This window comes from Onychostruthus taczanowskii, unplaced genomic scaffold (assembly GCF_017590055.1).
Source record: "Onychostruthus taczanowskii isolate IOZ18803 unplaced genomic scaffold, ASM1759005v1 scaffold20, whole genome shotgun sequence".
Lineage (NCBI taxonomy): Eukaryota > Metazoa > Chordata > Aves > Passeriformes > Passeridae > Onychostruthus > Onychostruthus taczanowskii.
Window position 1 is genome coordinate 3,887,096 of NW_024499240.1, and position 27,328 is coordinate 3,914,423.

Genomic DNA, 27,328 nt, shown 5'->3' on the forward strand with positions numbered 1-27,328 from the left:
AGTACAGGAGGTCAGTTCTTGTCAAGAGTATCTCTTGAGTTCTCCAAACTCTTAGGATTGTATTTGAAATGTAGGCTCTATTTGTAATGCTACCTTGTAAAAGGAGCATCCTCATTACACCACATCACTCACACTATATAAAGATATCCTTCTTAGCTGGATCATGTCAGTTTCCGTTTTGTTCATCCTGCTTTTATGGTGCTTCAAACTTTGTTCTTTTAGCAAGTACTCCCTGCTTAAACAGTAAGCTAGGAACTGGGACAGTTTGCAAAAGGTATCCTTACTAAAGGGGAAATGATCCACTGTCATAAGAAGTGATAGAAAATGGCTGAAGGTGAAACATTGTTAGATACGTAATACAGTAGATCCTGTTTCATATTGTCTGTGCAATCTAATCTACTTTTGGTCTGCCTTAACTGATACCTCAGTTCAGTGCTGCTTGTGGTGATGTACAACTATTTTATCTCTTCTCTTTTTCTGATGTTTTTTTTTTTAATGGTATCACAAAATGTTTTTCTCTTTTGAGTTCTGAAACTCCACAGTATTGAACACACAGTTGTTACATAAATTGAGCAGTATGTATAAAAGAAAACTAAATAGGTGCTAATGAACTGCTAAAGGTTGATTATTCTAGGTCATAGTTGCTGTACCCAGTGTGTGATACAGCATTCTTACCTGTCATATTTTCTCTTTGTAAATTAAGTTCAGGAATTCTCTTAAGTTTCTTCCAGACCATCTGCAGCAACCCAAGAGTTAATCAGGGAGAAACGCCCTGATTGGTACTTTATTCTGTGTTTAAATTCTATTCTGAAAGTTCATGGACAATTTTATTGTTATTAAATTGTTTCTCTTCAAGATCTCAGCTCTTGGAGGTGTTAATCTCCTTCAAATCCCCTGAATCAGTAGGAATTGAAATTGATTAGTGCTCCTCAGTGTGAAATAGCTGACAGGAGCAAGTTCTGAGAATTTTTGCTCTTGTCAGTATTGGCATCTATTGTTTCTCCTGGGGTGCTTGTATCTTTTCACTTAACGGATAGCTGAGTATTTTGGTGATGTGTTTTTGTATTAGTGGACATCAGGCCTAAATGTAGTTGTGTAGACTTGTGTGATAAAGATAAATCAGATCTTTCTTAATGATGACCATATAACAGAATGTATAGTAAAGTGGAGCAAGGTCTAAATTACTCTTCAAATTTATAAGGCCAGACATTGTACTGGATTACTATCTGAGAGAATTGGAATACTGCAGCAATATTATTTGGTACTCCCAATGTAGAAATGCATGAGCCAGGAAGATAACAAAAGGTTCAGCAGTAGTTATATCAGTATGTTAAGACATTATTATTTTTGCTTTATTAATATTAACAAATGGTATTGTCTCTTTTGAGTTCAGATCAGAAAAAAAAAAAAAAGTTGTTTTTGTTACTCCCTGTTGAATAAATCATTATTTAATAACATACACAGGTATAACAGCTCAGAGCTGCTTCTGTTTTTATCACTGTCTTTTTTTTTTATCTGTACCCCCAAAACCCTGATTTTCAAGTTCACTGTGAGCAGCAGTGAATACTGGCATTGTCCAACTACATTTAGACAGTCACAGAATCACAGAATATGCTGAGTTGGAAGGAACCCACAGGGATTATTGTGTCCAGCTCCTAGCCCTCCAGAGCACTTACCCTCAAGTGTCACACCATGTGCCTGAGAGCATTGTCCAAATGCTTCTTGTACTCTGTCAAGCTTGGTGCTGTGACCACTTCCACGGGGAGCCTGACCACTGTTAGGTGAAAGAGCTTTTCCTGATGTCCAGCCTAAACCTCTCCTGACACAACTTCAGGCCATTCCCTCAGGTCCTGTCCCTGGTCACCAAGAGAAGAGATCAGTGCTGCCCCTCCTGTTCCCCTCACAAGGGAGTTGTAGGCCTGTGATGAGGTCTCCCCTCAGTCCCTGTTCTCCAGGCTGAGCAGCCCAAGTGACCTCAGCTTCTCCTCACACAGCTCCCCTTCAAGGCCTTCTCCATCTTCATTGTGCTTCTTTGGACATTTCTCTGTGGTTTAATACCGTACATTGTGGTGGCTAAAACCACACACAGGACTGGAGGTAAGGCTGCCCCAGAGCAGAGGACAATCCCCCTCCTGCCTGGCCGGTGGTGCTGTGCCTGATGCCCTCAGGACACACCTGACCCTCCTGGCTGCCAGGGCACTGCTGTCTCACATCCAGCTCACCAGTGACCAGGAGCCCCAGGTCCCTCTCTGTGGCACTGCTCTCCAGCGCCTCATTCCCGTCTGTCTGTACTTCCAGGGTTGCCCAATCCCAGATGCAGAACCCGGCACTTTTCCTTGCGGAACTTTATACAGTTGGTGATTGCCTAGCCCTCTAATTTGTTGACATCTCTCTGCAGGGCCTCCCTGCCTTTGAGGGAGTCAGCAGCTCTTCCCAGTTTTCTGCAACTTGCTTAGTATCCCAGTCCTGCCTCTTGTCTGGGAAGACATCAAGCCAATTGCTTTGTGGTTTTGTCTTGTTCTTTGTTACAGAATTCAATATAAATGGCTATAGGCCCAGAAAGCCTAACCCAAATAATACATTTATAATTTATTAAACTTAATTCTGTAGAGGTTTTTCTGATAACTGTTCCTTGAAGATAGCTGCTGAAATAAGTTTAAAATAATGGATTCTGTCTCATATGTCTATTATTATTTTTGAAGCCTGTTAGAGGAGAGAAATTATGCAAATTGGTGTCACGCTAGGCTACTGCACACAAGCTGCTAATGCATGACAACTAGCTCACTGATGAAAATGCTTCATCTTAAGCAAGAAGTCATTGTTAGTGCTAAGAGAGATTCTTCATATCATGATTAATAGTTTATTCTTTTTCTTACGGATAAAAGAGAGTATCTCTTCTTATTAAATTCTGCATTAGAATAAAATTGCTGTAAAATAAATACTGGAGAATTATGGTGGTGAATTATGATTGATTGCATTAAAAAGGAATATGTACAGGAAAAAGATGGAGTGACTAGACTTTACCCTCACCTTTAAGACCTTCCTACTCAAGAAGATCCTGGTGCTTTGCTTTTTCTATTCTTTATTCTGCAGTAGATTGAGGGAGTGTTTAATCTAAAAGTGTATGACACCTTTCTGTGCATGTTAAGCAGATAGATCTCTTTAAGACCATTACTACTACTTGCTGGCAAGTACAATTCATCTAGAAAATGGCTTGAGGTGAAACAAACTGGTATGACTGTTATATTTACACAGAGATTACTTGCAGCCATGGGTCTGTGGTAAGAGGGAAGCAACTTCAGAATCAGTTTCTGGGAAGCAGAAGAAATCTGACTTTTATGGGAGATGCAGATATGAAGGATCCAAGATGCAATGTTACCTGGACCTCATGAAAGATGGAAGTTCATCAAGAGTGTTGTGGCACTTGGGAGTCAGAGGATGAGGTGCTAAATAGTTCTGGAGTAAAATAACTTTGTGACTCAGCAGTGGAGTCAGGAGTGCCTCCTGATCTGACACAGTCCTGCTGAAAAGACTGAAAATGCACACCCAGTCAGAAGATTGCAGGGGAGCTGGTCAGGGCCAAAGCTGTACTTGACCTTTACCTTTATGCATCCTGGATCTGTTTGTTTATGAAACTGGCTGGTCAGGATAATGTATTCACCCCTTGCCCGGAGTAGTTTGATTTATATGAACAATACAAAAATGATCAAACATTATTGAACAACGATTAATGTTGTTCTCATAAATATAAGGGTCCAACACGAGTTTACTTACAAACATTTGTATTGCCATGCATTATTATGAATGAATCTAAATGAAAACACGTACTAGATTGTCTGGACTAGGCACATACATCTTTCCTATCATACATTTTCCAGGATACTAATGGAGAGTTTTCTGGTTTAGATTAAAAAATTTAATCCAAAAATTTGAGTTAAGGTTATGATCTTAGAAGTACCTTCAGTTCAGGACTGATTTAGGAGTGGTGGTGTGAAACTTTTACCATTTGACTAGAGTGTTCTTTGTTCTCTTTATTTCTAGAGAACTAAGTGACATTTACATTTCTGTTCCATGATGGTCAGTAGCTGGTTTTGTGGTCAGGTTATTATGGTTGATACTAGGAATGTGGTTGTGATTCACACTTTGATGAACTGGAAGCATAGGCAAGACAAGGGAGCAAATAATCACAATGCTTTCATCAGAGCTGGCATCCAGACACAATCCATTGCCCCTGGTTATCACTCAGCTCTGGCCTTGTGGCTGATACTGCAAGTTCTAAAAGCCTGGAATATCTAGTCCATCCATACGAAGGAACAAAAAGAAAAGAAAATAATGAAGATACTCCTGAATTTAAAGGACTTTATGTAGACGAAGAGAGTGTATGTAAGCACAAACAATAAAAACTTTAAGTTAGAATATGTGGAAAGAGAGAACATGTTTTCCACTTATGTTCTCTCTATTTCCAGTTTGAACACCCAGTGTTGATTTCATGGCTTGTATATTCAAGCGAGACTTGTTCTATGAACTGAATTTAGCTGGAGTGTTCTCAGGGATCTACCTTTCATCTATAAATAACAGCAGTTCTATTATGGTTGTCTTGTTGCATCCCTTATGTTTGCCTAGTGAAAATATGTGATCAGCTAAAGTATGGTTCTTTTTTTGCTTGTAAGTTTTATAGCATCAATAATAGCTTTTGAACATGCTTTTATCCTTCTCCTTCATCTTCTTCCATCAGTAACTTTTATCTCAAAAAAACTACCCACAGCACATTCTGCAGTCTGTCTTCTGGGTCCAACTGAGAACAATTACAGGATGGTGTCTTGATAGATTTTTTTTTTTTTTTTGTATGCTTCATTTCAAGATATTGACATTCTCTTTGTTTTAATGTAGCCAGTGAGAAATAGCAGGAGGAGAACAGCAGAAGATGCTGTTTTGACTATTGATTTTCTTGTGCCTTTTGTTGGTTCATTAATTCCTCTAACAATTGCTTCTGAGGTGGCTGTCTGTGTGTGACCACTACTAGCCAGCAGAACAGGGTCTGTCATGGCTAGGTGCGGCCATAGCTAATAATGTCAACTTTACTTTCTGAATTCTTCTACCAAGGAGTTACAATTTAGTGTGGGACCAATACTGAGTTCTCTACAAATAGTGAAATACCTTACTTTTGAATATGGCATTCTTACTGTTCCACAGTGCTTGTAAATGCCAGAAGTGCATAAGCCAGCTGTTTCAAAACACAGTGATTTCAGGTTTTTTATATGCAGATTTTACCTTATTGAAGATATAGCAGATACTGTTCTTTTGCTTTTTTATGCTGTAAAATAATGACTTCTATTGTAGGAATGCAATGATGTCATAGATGCAAAAGGTACTTTTACTGATGACAGGTGTAGAGCTTTATTTAGATAGGTATTATTTGACTTCAAGAGGAGTTTGTTTTGGTTTAAACAGTCTTATGATACAAATTTCACATATCTGATTCCGAATAATGCATAAACATGCCATCTGTAAATGCTGCCATGTTATCACAATGCACAGAAATGCTCACTAAAATTTTTCTTCAGTCATCCATCCTGACTCCATCTGTAAAAATTTTGCATTAAATTTTATTTTGCTAACATTGTCTTCTGATACAAAAAAATGTTAATGTATTTCTTCTTAAATTAGGACAATATTTGATTTCTTTATCATAAGATACCGTCTTTACTACCAAGTTACTTAGGGCTTCCCACTGTATGTATGTCTGCTTTATTTTCCAGGAAACCATTGTATGGATTGTTTCAATATAATTCCAGTATGATTGGACTAGAATCATTAGCTGATCCCTCAGATACCTGGGAAATTATAGAGACTATTGGGAAAGGCACTTATGGTAAAGTCTATAAGGTTGCTAATAAAAAAGACGGAAGCTTGGCAGCAGTGAAGATTCTGGATCCTGTCAGTGTAAGTAGAAAATGTGAAACTGTAACTTCAATGTTAATTTAAAAGAATTCTTAAACTTGAAATGTAAATCAAATGTGTAAGATATTGAGAGCATGCAGAAGGTAACAATTTTACAGAAGGCATTTACAGAAGGATTTTAGTATCAGCAACTGAATGACAACTTAGAATTTAATCATCTTATCTGAGGACAGCATTTGCCTAGTTTCTGTTTTAGATCTGTGTGATTCTTCTGCCACAGATTTAGTTATCTTCACTTGGAGCATGCAAATCATGAGAAGGCACAGAGGCATTTCTCATAGGGCCCACTGCAGCAGGGAAAATACAAGATGCTGTTAACCTTAATGTTTTTGTTTTATTCTGTGTACTCCTTAAAAGAATTACTTTTCCCATCATAGAATCACTGTGAAGTTCAGGATATTTTAAAGTTACCTTTTATAAGCAGAAAATAGTGTGAGGCAATAATTAAGATGAATAGAGCAGCAGACATCCCAGATTGTCAGAAGTAGTTCTATGCCAGCTCTGGTTTTAGTGGGTATTAAATGCCTATCTTCCCATGAGAACCAAGGCCCTAGTTTTCAATGGAAAATTTAACTGAGAGCTGTTCAGGTTGGATCAAGCTGGAGTTTGATTATGACAGCTGGGCTAAAATATTGACTAAAAAATGTTATATTTTTGTCATCAGCCAGTAAAATTCAACTGAAATTCATCATTGTTTTCTCTTGTATGGATCTGGGGAAGGCACAAGCTTAAATTTGCTAATAGCCAAGTCTGTGCAGAAATTAGGAAAGTTTGAGCACTTAAGCACTGCTCTGAGTTGTGGCCTGTGAGCTGGTATAAACATTATTTTGTAATTGTCACAGAATTCTTTCATTAACAAGTACCTAGGAACCTTTTCTTATTTAATGGGTGGTTGTTTTGTCTCTTGCTCATTGTTTCTGGTTATGTCTTTGGTAATAAGAATGTATTTTGTTTTATTGATGGCCCCTTTGAGGCATAGTGAAATTGTTCTCTGTTTAGTCCTATGTGATGACCACAGAAAAAGGAATAAATCAAAGGTTCATGTATTTACATGTAGCTCACATGTTGAAAACATGCATGATTTAAAACAGGTTAAAAGTCGTACATGTGTAAATTTCTTACTTAGACAACTGAGCAGAGTTAAGTATAATTTTAAATTTTCTTGTTAAGTATATTATGTACAGAAAGAATTCTTGAAGAAAAACTGCTTGACTTACATAGGCTTCACTTTTTCATATATAAGAAGAGCACAAGTGGCACAATTCTATATGCATTAAGTGTCCAGTATAGTGTACTTTTAGCTGCATTAAAGTAAAACTATTTAAAAGTACAAACTAAGAAAAAAGTAGTTCTTTTTATCCATGAGAGTTTGTTCTTGCTTTATTTCGAGTCACTATCTTTATATGTTCTGTATTTTGTGTTTTTTATTTAGGATGTAGATGAAGAAATTGAAGCTGAATATAATATTTTGCAGTTTCTTCCCAATCATCCTAATGTTGTTAGATTTTATGGAATGTTTTACAAAGCAGATCAATATGTGGGAGGACAGCTCTGGCTAGTACTTGAGGTAAAATAATTTTGGCAATATTACATCTTACCTTAGCATATGTGGTTGGATTTTTGTTTGTTATTGCTAAAAGAGTCACAGGCTTTCATGATTTTCTGATAGATGATGTGTTGTAGCCTACTGTTGAAAATCACATCCAAACTTCAAAATTGGTTTAATAGGAAATGGTCTTGCATTTAATTTTTGTTTGAATTTCTACTTTCTGCCTCCAAAATAAGCAGCTTTTTTTTGGTGTGTGTGTGGTTTTTTGGTTTTTTGTTTTTTATTTTTTTCTTGTTAGAGGAAACATTAGATAAGACATTTATTTAAACTTTTTGGAGAACTCGAGCATTTGAGGGGAATGTAAAAGATGATGACGTAGGGACGTGTAGGGTAGTTAACAAATAAGCTGCCTACTGCAAAAGTGAACAGAGAAAGTGTAATGGGAAGGTCTGTTTTATGGTAATTTTAAACTAGGGGCTGGTTGTTGCTGGAAATCTAGCAACAGAAATGCCTTCTATTCACTCTTCTTGTTCAGTGCCAGTCAGTACTCTTACAATGTCAAATGCATTTTGGTGGTCTTGTTTCCACCAAAGTTAAGTGACTGCCAAAGGTGGTTACAAAATGAGGATTTCTTTTTAGGCTTAATTGATGCAGAGCTCTGCACAGGCAGTTACTGCTCTGATGAGCAGTAACAAACCATTCAAGCATTTCTTTCTTTCATAACTAGACTTTTACCAAAGCTAGGATTCACTTTTTAATTATTGATTGTTTTAAAAATTCCACTCCCTGATCCTGAATGATGACTAGAATCAGAATAGGGAGTCTTTATTTCTACTACAAATTGTGGAATCCCAACAGAACATCTAACTTTGATGTACTGGAGAATATGTAGCTTGAATGACAGCTTTTGAATGTCTTTCCTCTCAAATTTCAGTAACTATTGAAAAGTGACCTTAGTATTTTTGATTGGTGTTGGTTTTTTTGTATGCAGTGCTGTCTTTGTGTTGAGTTTGGGCTTGGTTTCCTCTTTCCTCTGTGTTTTCTTTTTTAATAAAAGAGTCTTGTCTGTAAAGATCCATCAAGTGCCAAATGACAGAATTTTATGGAACAAAATCATCATATACTCTGAAATAAAACTGAATGTAAAATTTGAACAAGTTGTATGTATGTACTTCATGAATTAAGTATCTGCATTTCAGATGGCTTTTAGTGCACATAATCCAAAGTTTGGAAGAAATTTGACGTTATCAAAAATGTGTTTTCCTTACATGGAAAAAATTATTGGACAACGCAAACTATTCATTGCCGTGCAATTTACAGCATATTTTTGCATGCATAGCAATGACTTGTGATATTATAAATTGATGACTCATTTTCAGTAAAAGGGAATATACAAGCTATTCAGACTTTGATCCCTGAGTCTTTGATGAAATACATACATTTGATGTGTGACTTCCAAAATTTGTAATAAAAAGGTGGAATTTTTTTTTCCTTTAGGCACAGTTTTGCCATGTTTACTCACTACAAGCAGGACCTTATTTTGATAAATGTTTGCGATGAGGAAGGGTGGCAAAAGCGGACACCTTAAGTATTTTTATGATGATGCAAGTCTTGGACAACTGTAAAGCAAACTTCTCAACTTTTTGATATAAATGTGCATCTCTCCACCTGTTAAAGTATTACCATTAGGTGTAAGGTGGTAATGAAGCTTTCAGATTCATTTTTTTCGAGGTCTTTGCTGAGTTTGAAGAATAGTGTCACAGACAGCTGTAGTAGTGTTTGTGGGATATATTTTTGAGTCAGGCGTTCATTTACCATATCCTAGCAAACAGCTGTCAGTCTGTATTATTTTTCAATTGCAACCAGCTTGGGTTTTTTTTTTTAAGTTAGAGCATACTTTTATGTATTTTATTTTTGGGCTAGAAATAAATTTAGTATAATCTGTCTAAACAGAACATGTAATGCAATGAAAGCAATACAAAGAAAACTTCAGCGTAATGATTTGTCAGCAAATGGTTAACCATGGGAAGAAAAACATGCAATTTCATGTAAATACATTTGATAGTTGACACTGACCTGAATGCTCCCACAAATTTATGAAATAAATAAGAAAAGCATTCCCTGCTAATGAATTAAAAAATAAAGCCAAATTCCTACAGAACTCATCAAAGTTTTAAGTGATGAAATTTTGCTTCAAGGTCCTTTTCCATTAACTCAAACTTCTAGTCTAGTGAAATTTTTTTGATGCAAAGGTAAGTTAGTAATAAGGTAAGGAAAGTATTAGCATATAACAGAAATTAGTGGTTGAACTGATGCAGTTTTTCATAAAAGCCATCTGAAAGATGCAAATCTTGAGAGTTTGTATAACTTCATACTCTTCTCCTGATTTATGCTGTGGAATTTTAAACTAGTAATATTCAACGAACTTGTGTTGAAATGCATGTGATTCTCTGGCAGAAATGTTGGTAAGGGTACTGGCCACAACACCAGAGGAGAAAATTCAGCGAAAGAAAGGCAGTCAATTCTCCTATCTTTTCTTTTTTGGTCAAACAATTGTGAATATCAAGGTGATTAAAGGAAAGAATGGGGAGAAAGGATATCAATACCTGCTTAGAATGGTGTGGACAGTAAACTTAAGGTGTGGATGAGAACATATTTTCAAATATTCTAATTTTACTTTTTCTCTTCCTCTTTTGATGTTTAGCAGCCCATTAGTAGAAAATGCTTGCAAGAAGCTGCTTCTCTAGATTATTTTTCTCTGTTATTGACAGTATATGGCATCAAATCTGAGTATAGAGATATGGCTTCTGTCTATTTTATATAGCCTGCCATCAGGAGCATTAATGAAGTGAAAGTTTAAAATTACTCATTTGTTGCTTCCCAGTTATCAAGAGCATCAATGTTTTCTGTCTGGCCTTTGCACAGAAGGACTTTTTTCAAAAAGACAATGGATGTATTGTGAAAATACTCAAATAATGTCAATTGGATTTATGAATCCTCTTTTGAAATACAGTCCTGTTCATATTATTTTTATCTTTTTTGTTGCATTTTATAAATTACACTTTATAATTTTCAGTTTTTTCTTCCCTCCCCTTACCCAGGCTGCTGTGATTTATATTAACATCTCCAATAAAATGAGTTCTGTTGTTCCCAGACTTGTGTTGTAGCACAGTTTTGCTTGGTAGGTGTTCATAGCCTAAGCATGTATATTGAGTAACTGAGGACTTGCTTTTTTTCCCTCCTCACAACTCCCCCTTTCCAGCTGTGCAATGGAGGTTCTGTCACAGAGCTTGTCAAAGGCCTGCTGAAGTGTGGCCGAAGATTGGATGAAGCTATCATCTCATACATCTTATATGGTGCTCTCTTGGTAAGGATGTTCACTGGGCTTGTAATGACAGCAATTCACTTATTGCATACATACATTTTCCATTTATAGAGTGTGGTAATGTGCACAATATTACATGGGCTGTTACAACAGCAGGGGTTGTATAAAGGCATGTAATCCAGTGGACAGCTGTTTCTGTAGAGTGTGTGCAGATTTTCTTCATTACATTCCCTAATAGCAGGGTAATTGTTTTAAATAAGGGAATAAACTTATTTTTGTTACTGCTGATATATAGGGCCTTCAGCATTTACACAATAACCGGATCATTCATCGTGATGTGAAAGGGAACAACATTCTCCTGACAACAGAAGGTGGAGTCAAGCTCGTTGACTTTGGTAATGACCACTTCCCCTTTGTTTTCTTGATACGTGCAGTTTAGCCAAAGGCGTCTGTTTACTTTCCCCTGGGAAGGCAGAATGTCACAGCCAGACTTTTTCAGAAGCATACTCAGAATTATTTTAAGAAGGAAAAATGCAAAAGGAACCTGATTACACCAAGAATAAAAATTCTAACTAAAAATCAGTAATAGAGTTATAATTTTTAAAAGCTTAAACATAATTTAATAATTTTTAAAATTCTGAAGCTAGCATTTTATTTACAAAGCTCTTTTGCATTTTAGAAGAAATGTCAGTTTCAGGGCAGTTGTCCTCCTAATTTAAATTTCAATATTCTGTCTTTTGCATATGAAAAGGAAACATTCTTTCTGAAATGGCTTTTGATAGCCTTAAGCATATTTTTTTCCCCTCTGAGCAGAAGGTAAAATAGTCCCTTGGGTCCAAAACCCAACATGCATTTAATTAGTGATTATTGCTTTTAGATTTGAGCATTGCCAGTCTGGGTATGTCATAAGAAACAAGAGAGAGAAAGGGAGGGAGGGTGGTAGAAAGGCACTTGACAATAGGTTTAAAGTCAGTTCCAATTTTATTCCTTTGAACATGCACTTAGAAAAAAAAAAAAAGCTTTTGTCCCTCAGATATGTATGCAAGGGACTGGACAATTTTATTAAAAGTAACAGAAACAGATCATCATTTATTAATGAAACCATATAATGCATAAGGTAATCACGACTGAAAATAGTGTATGAATGATATGTTTGTTTAGCAGTGCATGAAGGCAAGGAAAAATGTTCACAAAATGAGTGTAGGGTAGAATGGTATGTCAAAAAAATCTGCAAATCATATTTTTTAAAAATCCTAAAATATTAAATTTATGCAGTAGAAAGAAAATTGCATACTGGTGATGTCATGGTATTATAAATTTAACACACATATGTACTGAAGATGCTAAAGTAAGCTGTCACATAAGAGATTCCTTAGTATCTTCTAGGGACAAAATTTCTTTTTTTTTTGAATTGTAAAGGCAGCAATTAAAATAGTGCTAGGAGAAATGCATGACCTGAAGCAAAACTTGGAGTGAGTCCCTGACCTAATAGAAGAGAGGAAGACCCCTTCTCATTTGGGGGAAATTTGGCAGTCTAATCTTTGTTTTTACTCCATTATGGGAAAAGTTGGCCTTTCTCCCCAAAGCAAAATGGTTTTATCAGATGTATTAAAGGCCTTAAACACAGACCAGTGTGCTCCAACCCCAAGTGGCACATTCAAGGAAACTGAGACTCCCAATCTTTCTGGTGTCCCATGGGTCTCTCTGATTCTATATTTAGGTTTCAGGGGTTTTCTCTTACTTTGTATGTTAGGACAGTAGCTCTAGAAAATCACAATGAATATGACAGGCTCAGAAAAAAATGAGACTTAAATCTCAAGTGTTCCCTACTGCTTAACAGTTAGGAAATGCCAAGGAATGCCAGTATATCTATGGGCTTTCTGACTAAAGAAGTATCAGCTGCCAAGCTTTTATTGGGTTGCTCTATTTCCTGTGTTAGTCCACTGCTAGAGCCACAGAACAGTCTCTGGGAATGATCTAGGACTGAGTCACGGGTGATATTGTTTGTAGAACTGTTTTGTCTCATTTTTTGCAGAAAGTAGAAGATAAATAGTGGAATTGCAAGGAATTCAGGAAGAGAAGGGACTCACAGTTGAGACAGTTGAATGACATCAAATTAGAGATTATTCTTGCTTCTGCTTGTGTTTCTCTGTGATGCTGGAGGGTCACTTAGATCAAACTCAGTTCTTCATTTTCCCAGTAGTCAGTTTGAAACATCTTATCCTCTGTTCTTGAACTGCATCTGAGTTCTGTTATAGCTGTACTTGAGGTTTGTGGAGTGCCTCACAACTGAAAGATCTCAGATTAAGTACCCAAACACAGTGGATGCTTTGGATATTTTTAGGTTAATCCCTGAAACTAATAATCCTCTGCCATTTTGTGGGAATGTTAAGTAGATTAGTTGCTTGGTGAGTGGGGAAGAAAATATGTCAAAAGAAAAAAATAATTTTAAATTTAGTATAGGGTTGGATATATTAAATAAGAAATGACAATTCAAATCAATGAGGTTAAAAAAATTAAATTATGACCTATTCATATGATCTGTTATGACTGAATGTTATCCATTCAGTCGAGAAAATGAGGCAGAATCTTGATTTTAAAAAAGCTGCTTCATATTCAAGGCTGTAGATATGGATATTAGGTCACAGAGAGGGTTACACAGATATCTTTAATTAAGGCTTTTCTTTACTGGATGACTTTACAGTTTGTTTTTTCAACATAACACACATTTCTTCCCTCAACTGCTGTTGACAGCATAATATATTTGAATAAATGATGGTCACAGTAAATTGACCTAAAATGTCTGCAACTTATCATTCATTTATGCTCATGCTCACCCTCTCTCAGCTCTTTGGTATTCTGCACTGTTTTGGAATATCCCTAGATAGCAGCTGTGAATTAAGGTGACTGAAGAGAGATGGCAGTGAAATGAGTAGTGTGTGCTAGCTGTTAACTGTTTCCCAGCAGTACTCACAAAGTCACTGAAGACTTGCGATTACACTGAAAAATTAAAAACAAATGTAAAATTGAATGTTGGAATCAGAAATCAAACTATTTAACTTACGAGTCTAATTTTTTTTATTTATTGGCATCAGTCAATGTCTATTATATGTGTTTCTGCTCATTTTTCTCTCTGGGTAATGCAGAAAGAGCAAACCACTATGGCTTTTGTTTTTAAAAAATGTTAAAGCAAAATGTATTTCTAAGTTAATACTGGCTTTGTGTGACCTCACTGGACTGCTACTGAACTGAACTCATTCAAAAATGTGTTGACCAGAGCACAGAAGATTTGCTGTCAATGTTCATTCTGATTTGTTAACGTTGTTTGATTGCACACTAGTTCATTCTTTTGGTTTTTTCAGTTGTGCTTCAGTAGTCCAGCCCCAATCAGCAAAGCTCTGAAGCTAATGTTTTGTTTTAAGTATGTGTTTAATTCCCTAAGTACAAGCTGCAGTGTGAGCTTGAGCTTCTGAGCTTTTCTCATTAGGGAAAGATTTAAGCAGGTGCATAAGTGTTTTGTTGAACAGGATCCCCTGCAGGTATGCTAGTGAACGAATTCCCAGTTCGTGATGTTCAGGCAGTGCATTTCTGAAACAAAAGTTTTAAAGTCAAGCTGTAATTGTAATAGTTCCCATTTATACTTAAGAAAACAGCGGAAAGAAATCTGGGATATTTATGTGACAATGGAATTTTTGAGTTTGAACAAAAGTGCTTCGAACTGAGAGTCATTCACAAAAAGAAGAATCTCTGATAAACTCTGTAGAAAACAGCAAGCTGAAATCAATTAAATAATTTGCACCTACTTTGGCTAGGCATTCTGCAGCTGTGCTCACAGGTTTGGGTTTTGTTTTCCAGATACTTGAAATAAACTTACCGAAATGTCATTGAATTTGAAGCCAAGTCTCTTTAATCTGTTTTGTTGCAGGTGTTTCAGCCCAGCTCACCAGCACACGGCTGCGCAGAAACACCTCGGTGGGAACACCCTTTTGGATGGCACCTGAGGTAGGCACATGTGCCTGTCTGGCTTGTCTCCATTCCTGGCAATACACACTTTGTTGCCACTTCCCCATCGTAGGGCAAGCGTTGAAACAGGAGTTGTCTGTTTGTAAGTTGTCCAGCCTTTGTCACAGTACAAGCCTCTTTTCTGTTAAAGGCCGGTAGGGCAGGCGTTGAAACAGGAGTTGTCTGTAAGTTGTCCAGCCTTTGTCACAGTACAAGCCTCTTTTCTGTTAAAGGCCATGTGAGTTTTGGGGAATTTGGGATAGAATTTATCTATTACAAATGCACACAGGTCTACTTCTGTAGTTTGAAGAGTTAAAAGTATTGTGCAAACATTTGTTTTAAAACATTTCATAATTTTTATGCATCTGGTTTTGTTGCTAAGGAAGGCTGATTATCGCTGAGGAGAGAAAATATGCTGCTGCAAGGGGTCTAAAATTGATCTTGCACAGTCTCACAAAGAATGGTTGATATTTCACCATCTCCATAACAACCAGTTTACGTCACAAAGGAGACACGAGATACCTTAGAAACCACTGTGAAAATATTATTTATGCAATCACCTTGATTTGAGACATTTTTAAAATGAGACCTGTATAAAATACTTCTCTGGATAATAATGGACATATTATGAAAGATTTTATTGAACATGGATTATAATAGGTTATTTTCATGGTACTGTTCTGCTTGAATAATTGCCATCAAGGGCAGTAATTATACTAAATTTATTTTCCCTGCCATGTTGAAGGTATTTATTCTCGTGGCAGAAAGCCAAAGAGATAAGCAGATATTTTGATCTGAAAAATTTTGACCTGAAAGTACAGCACACATGTAATCGAGGTATGTTATGTACATGGCATACCAAACAGGAACAGGTGTAGCTTTGAATTCTTGCTCTTTTGAAAAGATCTGTTGAAAGAACCGACCCAGTACCATAGGCATAGTAACCCATATTACATTTGCATGCCATGAGTCACACCAGGCTTCATAGGTGTGCCAGTACAGCAAAACAGCTGTAAGGGGCTTAGATATCCATTATGCTGTTGTGGAAACAGCTTTTAAATGACAGGTTGCATAACATGCTTGCTCAAATCACTGCAGTTGCTCATATAAATGACAGGTTTCAAGTGATGTGCAGGATGCAATTTACTTTATTTCTGGGGAGATCTTTCTGGTATTTTAAAAATATGCACCCAAATTTTTATGTGAAAAATCGAAGATTAGGACTGCAATAAAACAAAAAGAAAATGAAAAGGTGTGCTTGGGTAACAGTTTATTAGGAAGAGTGTTTTCTAGATGAGATTGTGGTAAAATCAGTAAACACTAAAAAGGCACTTAAGGCAGTTTTTTGTACTCATTTACAAAAAATCTTTTTGCCTAAAGGTTTTTGACACAGGATAGAATTTATTTCAAACCCCAAAATATCATAAAATAACTGAACAAGAATGAAATGTTCCTAATCAGTGAAATAAAAAAACATGTAGGCTTTTTTTTCAATTGGACTTCATCTGCATGTGAAACATAGGTACCTCAGTCAATGCATAAGGTAATCATGGGATCTCATCTGGCAGTGAGAAGGGTGGATTTAATCTGAAGGGGGAGTGAAGAGGGGAGATGAAAAATCTTGCCTTGGAAGAAGAGACTACAATAGTGTTTCAGAGTAGAATATAGCTGACAGGAAATATTTTCCAGTGTAAACTGCAAGAAAAGAAAATCTGGAGAAGAATGATGCAGGATGTTTCAAGCTGACAGATGGGAATAACTGGATATAAGCAGGAGACAAACACACTGAAAACTGGAATCACTAGATCAGCCTGGGCCACAAATAGTCTGTAAAATGAAGAAAACCATATTTTAAGATTAAGTTTGCAAAACATTTCAAAGGGATTATAAGGCATGGCACTTGAAATAGCAGAAGCTCATAGGAAAATAGCATTGTCTGAGGGTGGTGTAAGGAAGGTATTCAACTCAATGTTCTTACTGACAGCATTCAAAGTAGCAGCTTAACTGCTTAATATTTGAGTGACTCAAGCACCTTGGCTCCTTTTTTTCTGATGACTGAGGCTTGCTTAGCATTATCAGGACAAAAAAGATCTGTCCTTGAGCATTTGTTTTGAGCAGAGCTTGTGATTCACAAAAATTTTTCTGAAAAATGAAAATACAGGTAAAAATTAGGCTGTGAGGAAGTAACAGAGAACATGACAAGGATAAGTCAGTTTGAGAGCAGCTTTAAAGAGGACTCACTGAAAATTAATAATTGTTGTTTAACCTAATTAATATTTTTCATACTTACAAATGTAGACTCTCAGAAACTGAAACACTTAATACAAGCATACCAATAAAAGATAAATAAGACAGGATAGTGTTAGTATGTTTAAAGCTGCTTGTTATCAAACACTTAAGTTACCTAAAATCTGCTTCTATTGTGCTGTATATTAGATAATAGATAAATAAATTGTGTTATGTGCTAGCAGGATGAATCAGATTTGAAGCTTTTGTACTGAACTGCCTTTACATCTGTAGTTCTAAGCATCAACACGTCTTATTTTCAACTTCCATTGCACAACTGAACAAAACCTAGTTCAAATAGAATTGCAGATTTCTTTTTCCACACATATGAGTAGATTATCATGATCTAGCTCAAAATCTTGAATCTTGAAACAAACTCAGTTAGAGTATCACAGAATAACAGGGTTACAGAGTCAAGTAGATGGAAAAGACCTCTGAGATCATTGAGTCCAGCCTATGACCAACTATCATGTCAACTAGACCAGGGCATTGAGTGCCACATCCAGTCTTCCCTTAATCACTTCTGGGGATTGTGCCTCCACCACCTCCCCGGGCAGTCCATGTTTAATGTTTATGTTTAATCGCCCTTGCTGTGAAGAAATTCTTCTTAATGTGCAACCTAAAACGTCCCTGACACAGCTTAAAACAATGACCTCTTGTCCTGGTTCAGATTGCCTTGAAAAAGAGGCTGACCCACCTGGCTACATCATCCTTCCAGCAAGTTGTAGAGAGTGATGAGCCTCCTCTTCTCCAGGCTAAACACCCCCAGCTCCCTCAGCTGCTCCTCACAGGACTTGCTCTCCACACCCTTCACCACCTTCACTCCTTTCTCTGGACCTGTTCCAGCACCTCAATGTCCTTTCTGAGCTGAGGGGCCCAGAACTGGACACAGCACCCGAGGTGTGACCTCACCAGTGCTGAGTACAGGGGGACAGCCATTGTCCTGACCCTTTTGGCCACACTGTTCCTGATACAGTCCAGGATGCCATTGGCTTTCTTGGCCACCTGGGCATGCACTGGCTCATGTTCAGCTGCTATTGACCAGCACCCCACGTCTTTTCCCACTGGGCCATTTTCTAGTCACTCTGCCCCCAGCCTGTAGTGCTGCATGCTCCCCTTATTCAGATCATCATAAAGATATTAAACAGAACTAGGCCCTGCACTGAGATCTGGGGGACACCACTAGTGACCAGACACCCACTGGATGAGTACCATTCTCCACCACGCTCTGGGCCCAGCCATCCAGCCAGTTCTGAACTCAGTGAGTGCTCCTGTCCAAGCTGTGTGCCGCCAGCTTTTGCAGGAGTATGCTGTAGGAGATTGTGTCTAAGGACCATCAAGTCCAGGTAAACAACGTCCTCACCCACTAGGCAGGTCACCTGGCCAAAAAAGGAGGTCAGGTTTATCAGGCAGGACCTGCCCTTCCTTCTGGCTGGGTAGGATCCCTTGGTATGCCATGTGATCACACTCAAAGATGATGTGCTCCATGTACAGATATATGTACATGTTTGGCCCAAATTTAGTTTTAAGCATGGATAGAAAATGATACTTGAAGTTAGAAAGAACTGGAGAGATGCTGAACATAATTTAAAACTGAAGTGAATATGCTGTTATATTTTACTGATAACTGCTAAAAATTACACTAGTGAATGTATATTTGTATTTTAAAAGGAACATATTTAAAACATACTTGATCCTTTGAAGGATTATGTGTTGAAATATGACACATGAGTAGGAAAGGCTGTGATACTGTGGTAAAGATATAAGAATTCTGTAATAATGAGTTAACCAGAAGTGAAATCTTGGGTCTGTTTTCCTATTTTCAGAGATATTTCAGATGTCACAGTGTTATGTAAAGCTGTTTCAACTCTGTGTTTTGAATATTTGTTACCATGCTGGCAGCAGGAAGTAATGATCAGTAAGATTGCTCCAGACACAGTTTCCCTTTCTCCTGCTGAATCAACGCATTCTCCTGGGATAAAATGCAGTACATCTGAGGATCAGAATAAATTTCCAAAGTGTTAGAACAGTAGGTGAATAGCTTAAATTGTCTTTCTTTTCCCAATGTCCCTTTGTATTCGTTTTAAACTTTAAATCTGATCATGTGCGTGTGAAGTAAGTCTAATCCTGAAACAATGAATAATATTTGCATTGTTTTAGTACAAAATTGTGTGTCTGCATAATCTAATAAAAAATTAACAAAACTAGATGGTAAAAAAGCACCCCCATAAGTAACTTACATTAATGTAATTTAAAAATATGCAAAGAGAAAAAAAAATTTTGCGAAAAACCTCGCATTAACTTTGCTGCTGAAGCCAATATTTATTACAATAAGGGCTGTATTTAAGTCTTAGAATTTGGGAAAAAATCATTTAATTGTAAATACATTTAATGTATAGTTTAAATACTGAATTGGGAAAACAGCATAGAAAAGATAATCCCACCACTAACCTGGGCCTTTTGAATCAGAATCCTAGGTTTGGGTTGGAAGGGACCTTAAAGATATCTGTTTCCAAGTCCCCTGCCCCAGGAAGGGACACATTCCACTTGACCAGGTTGCTCAGAGCCCCATCCACCCTGACCTTACACGCTTCCAGGGATGGGGCACTTCCAGCTTCTGTGGGCAACCCGTTCCAGTGCCTCACCACCCTCACAGTAAAGAATATTTTCATAACATCTGATCTAAACCTACTCTCCCTCAGTTTGAATCCATTACCTCTTATTCTGTCACTATATGCTCTTGTAAAAAGTCCCTCTCCATCTTTCCTTTCATGTTTTTAATTAACTCTAAACAGATACAGTGATACATTCTTACAAAGCAATTTAGCAGAATCTCATCTTGTCATATTTCAGCCTATTCTGTTTGTCAGCCCTTTGCTTACATCAAGAGATTCAAGGTCAATTTGCTAAAATTAGCTTCTCTCATATGCACATTTTCGCTATACTTTTAATTGCCACCTAAGCAAGGAATTTTGTGCATGCTCATTTATAACGAGTTGTAGGAATCCACCACTTAGTATAAATAGGATATAGATTTCATGAATGGATATGCACTTACTTTTCTGCCTGAAAGCCATTTGAAAACAGTTGTACAATGGAAAAGTATGCTTATTTTGTGATAAATAATATTACACCTTCTATAATAAGGAAAGTTTTGAAAATATTTTAATGTCTTCTGTGAAAGTATAATAGCAATTCTTGTATAGCTCATGATAAGAGATTATTAAATTAGCTCTTATTACAGTTTTTTAGTTTTATAGTCTTTTTGCCTTGTAAATTACAGTACAAGAGATAAGATTGAAAGTATAATTTACAAAAACCCCCCAAACAACTGTCCTCAGAGTAAAACGTCACTGATAGAAATAAATCTGCTCGTGCTTGTATAGAACTTGTTTGTATCTGGCATCACAATTAATCAACAGTGAAATATTTGAAAATTCCACACATTTAAGGGGTAAAAATAATAAATGCAATAAATAAATGTTAAAGTTGAAAGTAAGTAGCATTAAATAATTTGCCAGATAGGTGACGCTATATTAAGCCTAGGGTGAAAAGGAATTTCCCTCTTGACATACATTATGAAATTACATTCTGTTTTTCCTGAGGTTAAGGTGCTGGGACACTGCAGTGTACTGGCAATTATTTTTAGGAAATACTAGCTGTCCTCTTGAAATGCAGCACTGCATTTGAATGCAGCGCTGTGCTTCATGTGGAACTAGGTATAGGCATGCCAGAGAGGAACTACAGAAGTGTAAGTGTGGGGAGGCATGGGGGGAAGAGTGGGAACAGTTGCTCTAAATAGATAGAGCAAGACTGCATGGGTGAACTGAGGGACATAGAAGTGAAGTGATTTGCTTAAGAACTTACAGCAGGTCAGTGGCAGAATGTGGGGCAGGATTAAGTCTCTAAATGGCTGCACATGGCTGAAATGCCTGTGACTCGGAGATGCCACCTTCTGAGCTGACAGATGATTTTAAAAAAGATTTCTTTTTCTGAATACAGATTTTTATTTCTTTAAAGAAATGAAGGAAATTACCTTCAGTGTCCTGGCTTTTCCTCTGCTTCCTTCTTTTCTGACTCTCAAACTGAAGCTTTAACAAACTGCTGTAGTAAGGAGTTATACTGACGTTGGTTGAAGTCCATAATGAAAACAGTGGATTTAGAAGTATGAAATGGAATACAGAGGTTTCAAACTTTAAAGGACATTACATACAAGAGAGGCAGAAAGGACAGCACCAGCAAGCTCTTCCTCAAAAGCAGTGTCTAGCAGAATGCATCCCCTCCTCCTTTGCCTCCAGGAGAGCTCCCACCCGGGCTAGCATGGCAAGTGAAAAGTAGGTGGCAGCTGGAGAAAACCTCAGGGAACATTGCCAGTAGCATTGATGACATAGCTATAGTCTTGTGAAGGGGTGTGCAGGAGTTGCTTCTATTTTGTTTCAACAGCTATGGAGGGGTTGTAAAGCTTTCATGTAGGGTGTTTAAAGATTTAAAAGACAAATCAAAACAACAAGCCCAAAACATCAGAGAAAATCCGTTCAATACCACGTGGGTCTGCACTGAGTTTCCTACATGAATTGTGTTTAGTTAGAAGGGTGGAGGAGGAGGAGGAGCTCTTAGTTTTTGCTTTCTTTGTTAAAGAACATTTGAAAATCTGTGTGAGGTGTGTAGTATATACACTCACTATTGAGGTGTACATTTCTAGATCAGAAGCAAAATGTGCAAATTGTATTATTATGAGTAGTGATGGTCTCATGATATGAAAGCAAGATTTCTGTGCTTGAAAGCCTGTCAGTTTTTCTTTACTATATTATTTGATCCAGTAAAAGGTATTATGTTTCCCTACAAATGTAGCCTGTTGCCAGAGCAGTCTAATGGTCTCAGGAATATTTCCCTTGGGTGAGTTAAAAATAAAAATTTATTACTCACAGCTGGTAAAATTTGACTGCTTGAGATATAATTAATTTACAATAAATCAATATTAATTCTGATAATTACTTATAAGACTTATTTTAAATGTTATTTACTACTTATTTTGGGAAAATTTATAATAATTAAATAATTTTCTGATATACTGTGGAAACATTTGTATAATGGTACAAAATAAGGAACTGAAATCCAAATAAGAAAATGCAGGAATATGGAACCAATTTCAATCACAAAATTGCTTTTTATTCAATATATGAATGTGCTTGAAGAGTGGAAGGAAAAGAGGGAAGGAGGAAGTGATGGAGAGATAGATAAGCATCACTTTGGTTGTCTAATTCAGTATCCCCAGTGCTGCTATGTGCTATCATGAAAGGCTTTTTTGGTTTTGGTACACAGGGATTTGAAGAATATGTAGTATCATATTTCCAAGGTAAATAAGTGAAGTTGGGTTGTGTAGTGTCAGATGGAGCCCAGAAGTTCAGTGGGTTGATTTCAGTTGGCTGGCACAGCTGGCAATCTTGTTTTCCTTGCAGCGAGGGTGGCAGCTCAGTCCACGTTCATTTTCCATGCGCAGTGCTTCTCAGCGGCGCTCGCACGCACACGAGCTGCTTGGCCGCTCTGTCGGCTGAGCCCAGCGCCGCCGCACCCGGCAGCGCAGCCTTGCCAGCTCCGGGCTCCTTCCTGCGCGGGGCTCGGCAGCGCTACTTGTGCAGCAGTTCTCTCCAGCTAGCACATCTGCACTGCTCTTGTTAGCCTATGCTTGCAGCTCTGCTTTGTATTTACTGAGGCAAAGGGAAAGTAAGTTCACTTCTAATAATTCTGGGTAAACTTAAAAGGGTTTGATGTATTTTGCTTCACCTAAACATGCGTACAGCTTCCTCTCTCTGTGCAAGTCAATGACCACTGTCCAAATAATAGGTAGTTCTCTGTATTAACTGTTTTCCTTCTTCTGAATCCACCTTTGATCTGCTGCTGCACTTGCTGAAGTTCAGAGAAATGTTTATATTGATTTCAAAACAGGCAGAATTATATCCTTGAATGTAAAATTTTCTTTTCAAGATATAAGTCATCTTGTGTGTCTCTGAATTTTTGTATTCCTGTACAACTTAAAAATCACACAGAATGCCTAGGCAGTGACTTCTCTAAATTGCCTCCACTTAGAATGACTGATTTGTTTATGTATCATTTTTCCAGACCTGTGAATTCCCTATCCCCTCATTCTGTACCAGTGTGGCCCTCAGCACAATTAGTGTTGACAACTACTATCACATTTTCTGTTTTTCTGTCTGGTGTTTGAATGGTTTTCAACCTACAGCAGTATGACTGGGCATGAAATTGTGATGAAATTACATCTAAAACAAAAGATGACAGCCTGTCTCCTTAGCAACCCAGGCCACTGTGTGCACGCAGCCAGCCCAGGCTGAAGTGAAAGACTCTGTGTTTATTCCCGTGATGTTTACTGGCAAATCTCAGGATTAGCTGCATCACCCCCTGAGGCTTTGCCATGAACATAATGCTTACAGCAAAGCAAACTACGTCTTCTGTTTTGCTTTTACAAGCAGGGGAGGATTTTGCTGGATATAAAATTGGTAAAAATGTGCTGTCTTTGCGAAAGGAAAGAAAGGGAGAAGCATGTTCTGCAGTTTCACATCGTATCTTCTGGGCTTTTGTATCTTCTACCCCGCTGGGCCGAGCAGGCCTCAGCAGTGCTGAGTGGTACTCTCAGCTCCAAAACTCCACTGAAAAGTAGAGATGTTTTTAAAAAAAAAGTGTCTCTGAGTTCCTGATAGAGAGAGGAATATAAAGAAAGATAACTCAATAGCCCCTCTTGGTTTTGTCTTTTAGAGATTTTTGCTCTGCAGGGAGCAGCAATAGTTTTCAAGGCAATACAGGACTGGGGCATTCCCAAGGACTTGGCTGGCTTGGAAACTGTGACTTAAAGAACACTCTCTTCTTCTTCACATTGCGTGAGAGTGTTCTCTGCCAGCAAACACATAAAGAAAACTGCTGATGCATACCTTTCATCAAGGAAAAAACTGAAAAATTTGTTTCTTGTTTTAAAAATCGAAATTAGTCGCATCTGCATTTCTCCAAGGGGTACATAAGTTGGCAAGATTCTAATAATAAGTTCCACAGAAATTGAATACTCATTTCAAACCAAAGTGATTGTTGCATGCGTGTACATTCTGCATACTGGGTGAAGACTGTAGTTAATTTTGGATCTTTTCTGTGAGGCTAATCTCACTCTTGTCAAGCTAATGGTCCGTATGGTCCACTGGCTGAATGTCTTCTATTAAAAGTACATATATTAAGGGGAATATTTTTTCTAAAATAATCACCATAGCCTCTATAATAGAATGGAGGAGAATCTAATGGTGTCTACTTCCCCTTGATTAGAATGGCAGTATTTTGCCATAGTGTCATTATACTGCCATGTACTGGGAGTGTATCTGTTAGGTGTGGAGCAGAAGACACAAAGAAATGTTATTCATTCCTTTCTCTTTGATAGGTAATACACTGTGAAGATGAAAAAAGCTCTAAGACTTATTAGTGTACTTTGTTAAACTTTGTTAAGACCAAGATATACAGCAAAGTTTGTCATCGCCCTGCAGTTAGAAGCAACTGTGATGTGCTTGTTGGGAAAAATCATGATGTCTTTGAATGTGGGAGACCAGCTATGTGTGTGTGGCCTTGCTGATGAAGTCCAGTGTGACCTTGAGCAGGTCCTTCTTTTCCTTCTTTTGAAAATGAGGTTGTGTTCCTCTGGATCATAGAATTTGAGAACAAATAGGCAAGTATTTGCAAAGGAATCAGTACACTTACGAGAATCCAGGCAACTTCCAAGGTGTTCACCTCCAGGAAAATGGGCTTTAACAGATTTTATACTAAGCAGATAAATATTTTTCATGTGTTTAAAAAGGAAGGAGAGCACAGTGCATAAAGTTAGCCACATATGGATAGGTTTCCAAGTCAAGGCCTTAGAAGCCAACTTGGATGATTTTTTTTGGAGGAAGTCTTATTGAATATACAGATTATTTGGGGAACTGTATAGAAAACCCCCAAAATAAACAAGAAATATAAGCTTCCTCTTCTATCTCTGAGCAAAATGTCAATGATAGCCTCTTCAGAATATATTATTTATGTATCATTGATGGGTGTCTGTAGTGACTTTCAAAATTTTTGCATTTGACTTTTTCTCTCATAAATTCTATAAGAAAATGAAATTATCATAAAGACATCTGAAACTGGTGTGTTTTAAAGCACTTTGCTTGAGCTGTGTGGAAGCTGTCTACTGTCCATATTTCATGAGATAGTGATCTCCATGATGAGATCAAAGCTATAGTGAACATTTTGAAGAACTAAAAATTATTCCAGAGCTTTTATTTAAGACATTCTGTTGAAGAAAAGGGAGATGGAGAAATGATCTTTGTGTGACAATTTTGAAAAACACTGGATTAACTAACAAACCTCTGCCTCTTCAAATTGAAGGAAAAAATCTCGGAATCCTCTTTTGTGGTGCTTATTTTAACTTTTCCCCTTTCTCTGGTATACTGACTGAAAAAATTGAGGAGAAAGAGTGATCTCAACACTTCTTAAATGTCAAAACTTTGATAAAAAATTTGGAAGTGTCTTCATTTTTCTTGACTGATTTGCTCTAGGAAAAGAGAAGGAATTAACTGATGTGCAACTTTAATGCAAACCTCCCCTACCCCCAAATATTTCAGTATTATTTCCACTGTGTTCCACACCCCATTTCTGATATAAAATAAATGATGAGTGCACTGCAGTGGGTCAAGAGTCCCAAATATGAGACAGACAGTTTCTATGGGCATGTTGGATAGAATCACTACCAGAGTCAGGAATGCCTTTGTGAGGTGCAGTTTATGGAGAAAGTAACTCAGAGGTTAAGATGGATTCAGCAGCTTCTCCAGGAAAGGTTTTTTTATAACAGGTGACTCTCTGCCAGCAGCTACTCGCATTGCTGACTTGCATGTTGCAGTCTGTGCAAAGTGTTGTTCCAAACTGAAGCCCTAACACAGGAACTGAGAAATAATACAGAAGTTAAAAAAATATAAAATCTCTTCTAGAACATAGGTACAGCCACCCTAGGACATGTTATTTTTATCTTAAGTACAAATTAGTAAAGATACTTTAAAAACAATGGGAAAAACCATGGAAGTTTATACTAGCAATATGCCAGGATCCAACAAATTATTTTAAAGTAATTATTTAATTTATGAGATTTGGGAAGACAAACATGAGACACAATTCCAAATCATAATAAAATGCAGTAAAGCTGCAATTTTTGTCTCATCCCTTTGTAATGATAAGGGCTAAATTTAAACTTTGGTTTGAATCTTGCATTTAGATTCAGCTGACATGAATAGTCAGTGTATTAGAATGTGGTCAGTGAGTTGGCTGGAAGCGTGCATTAAGTCTGTGATGTAAAACAGTTCTGATATCCAAGGAGAGATTCCTGCTCACTTCCATTTTTCTTAGACAAGGTACATGGTATGTTACTTAAGATTTTTCAAACTACTCAAATGCAGTAAATACAAAACAAAACAGAAAGCAAACAAACAACAACAACAAAAAAGAGACAGAAATTACTGATGGAATATCCTTATCTAAAAACCAGCTATGCAAATCCGTCTATCCTCATGAATAGTCATAGAAGTTAATAAGAATAACAGCAATAGGGTTCTCTGCTATTATAATAGGTCTCTGTAAGTCGTTCTTTCAAAAAAAATTTATTATTGATGTTCTTTGTATAGATATTTGAAGCATCCCATGAAGGTTAAAAAAAAGAAAGATTGTTTTTAAAGAAAAGAAACATAAGAGACGTTCTAAGTTGCTGTTACCTTTTTGTGGTGTTTCTTCTGTCTGTTATATACAGGCAAAAGTGATGTGGATTTGATAGCTACATAGCCTTTTAGACATGAGTCGAAAAAGTACTTCCATGTTATATCAGATTACATGAGTTGTAAATTAGATTAAAGCATTGGTTTCTCTGCTTCTCTTCTGATAGGTCATTGCTTGTGAACAGCAGTATGACTACTCCTATGATGCTCGATGTGACGTGTGGTCCTTGGGAATAACAGCTATTGAACTGGGGGATGGAGACCCTCCTTTATTTGACATGCATCCGGTGAAAACACTTTTTAAAATTCCAAGGTATGGCACTAGATGGCCCTCCTCACTCGCTAGTTTGTTCAAAGGTAGTCTACTCAAAGGAGAACTATTTGGCAAATATTTGTGTTTAAAAGCCTAAGAATCTC

The 27,328-nt window shown here is 37.2% G+C and overlaps 1 protein-coding gene across 1 annotated transcript in view; it reads left to right on the top strand.

Moving 5' to 3' along the window:
• Nucleotides 1–27,328, top strand: part of MYO3B (myosin IIIB) — a 198,183-nt gene that overhangs the window by 23,747 nt on the left and 147,108 nt on the right. The window contains exons 6-11 of the mRNA XM_041403364.1: nucleotides 5,760–5,943; nucleotides 7,394–7,528; nucleotides 10,773–10,877; nucleotides 11,131–11,230; nucleotides 14,761–14,837; nucleotides 27,079–27,224. Of these exons, the coding sequence (XP_041259298.1) occupies nucleotides 5,760–5,943; nucleotides 7,394–7,528; nucleotides 10,773–10,877; nucleotides 11,131–11,230; nucleotides 14,761–14,837; nucleotides 27,079–27,224 (747 nt within the window). The remainder of the gene's footprint in view (nucleotides 1–5,759; nucleotides 5,944–7,393; nucleotides 7,529–10,772; nucleotides 10,878–11,130; nucleotides 11,231–14,760; nucleotides 14,838–27,078; nucleotides 27,225–27,328) is intronic.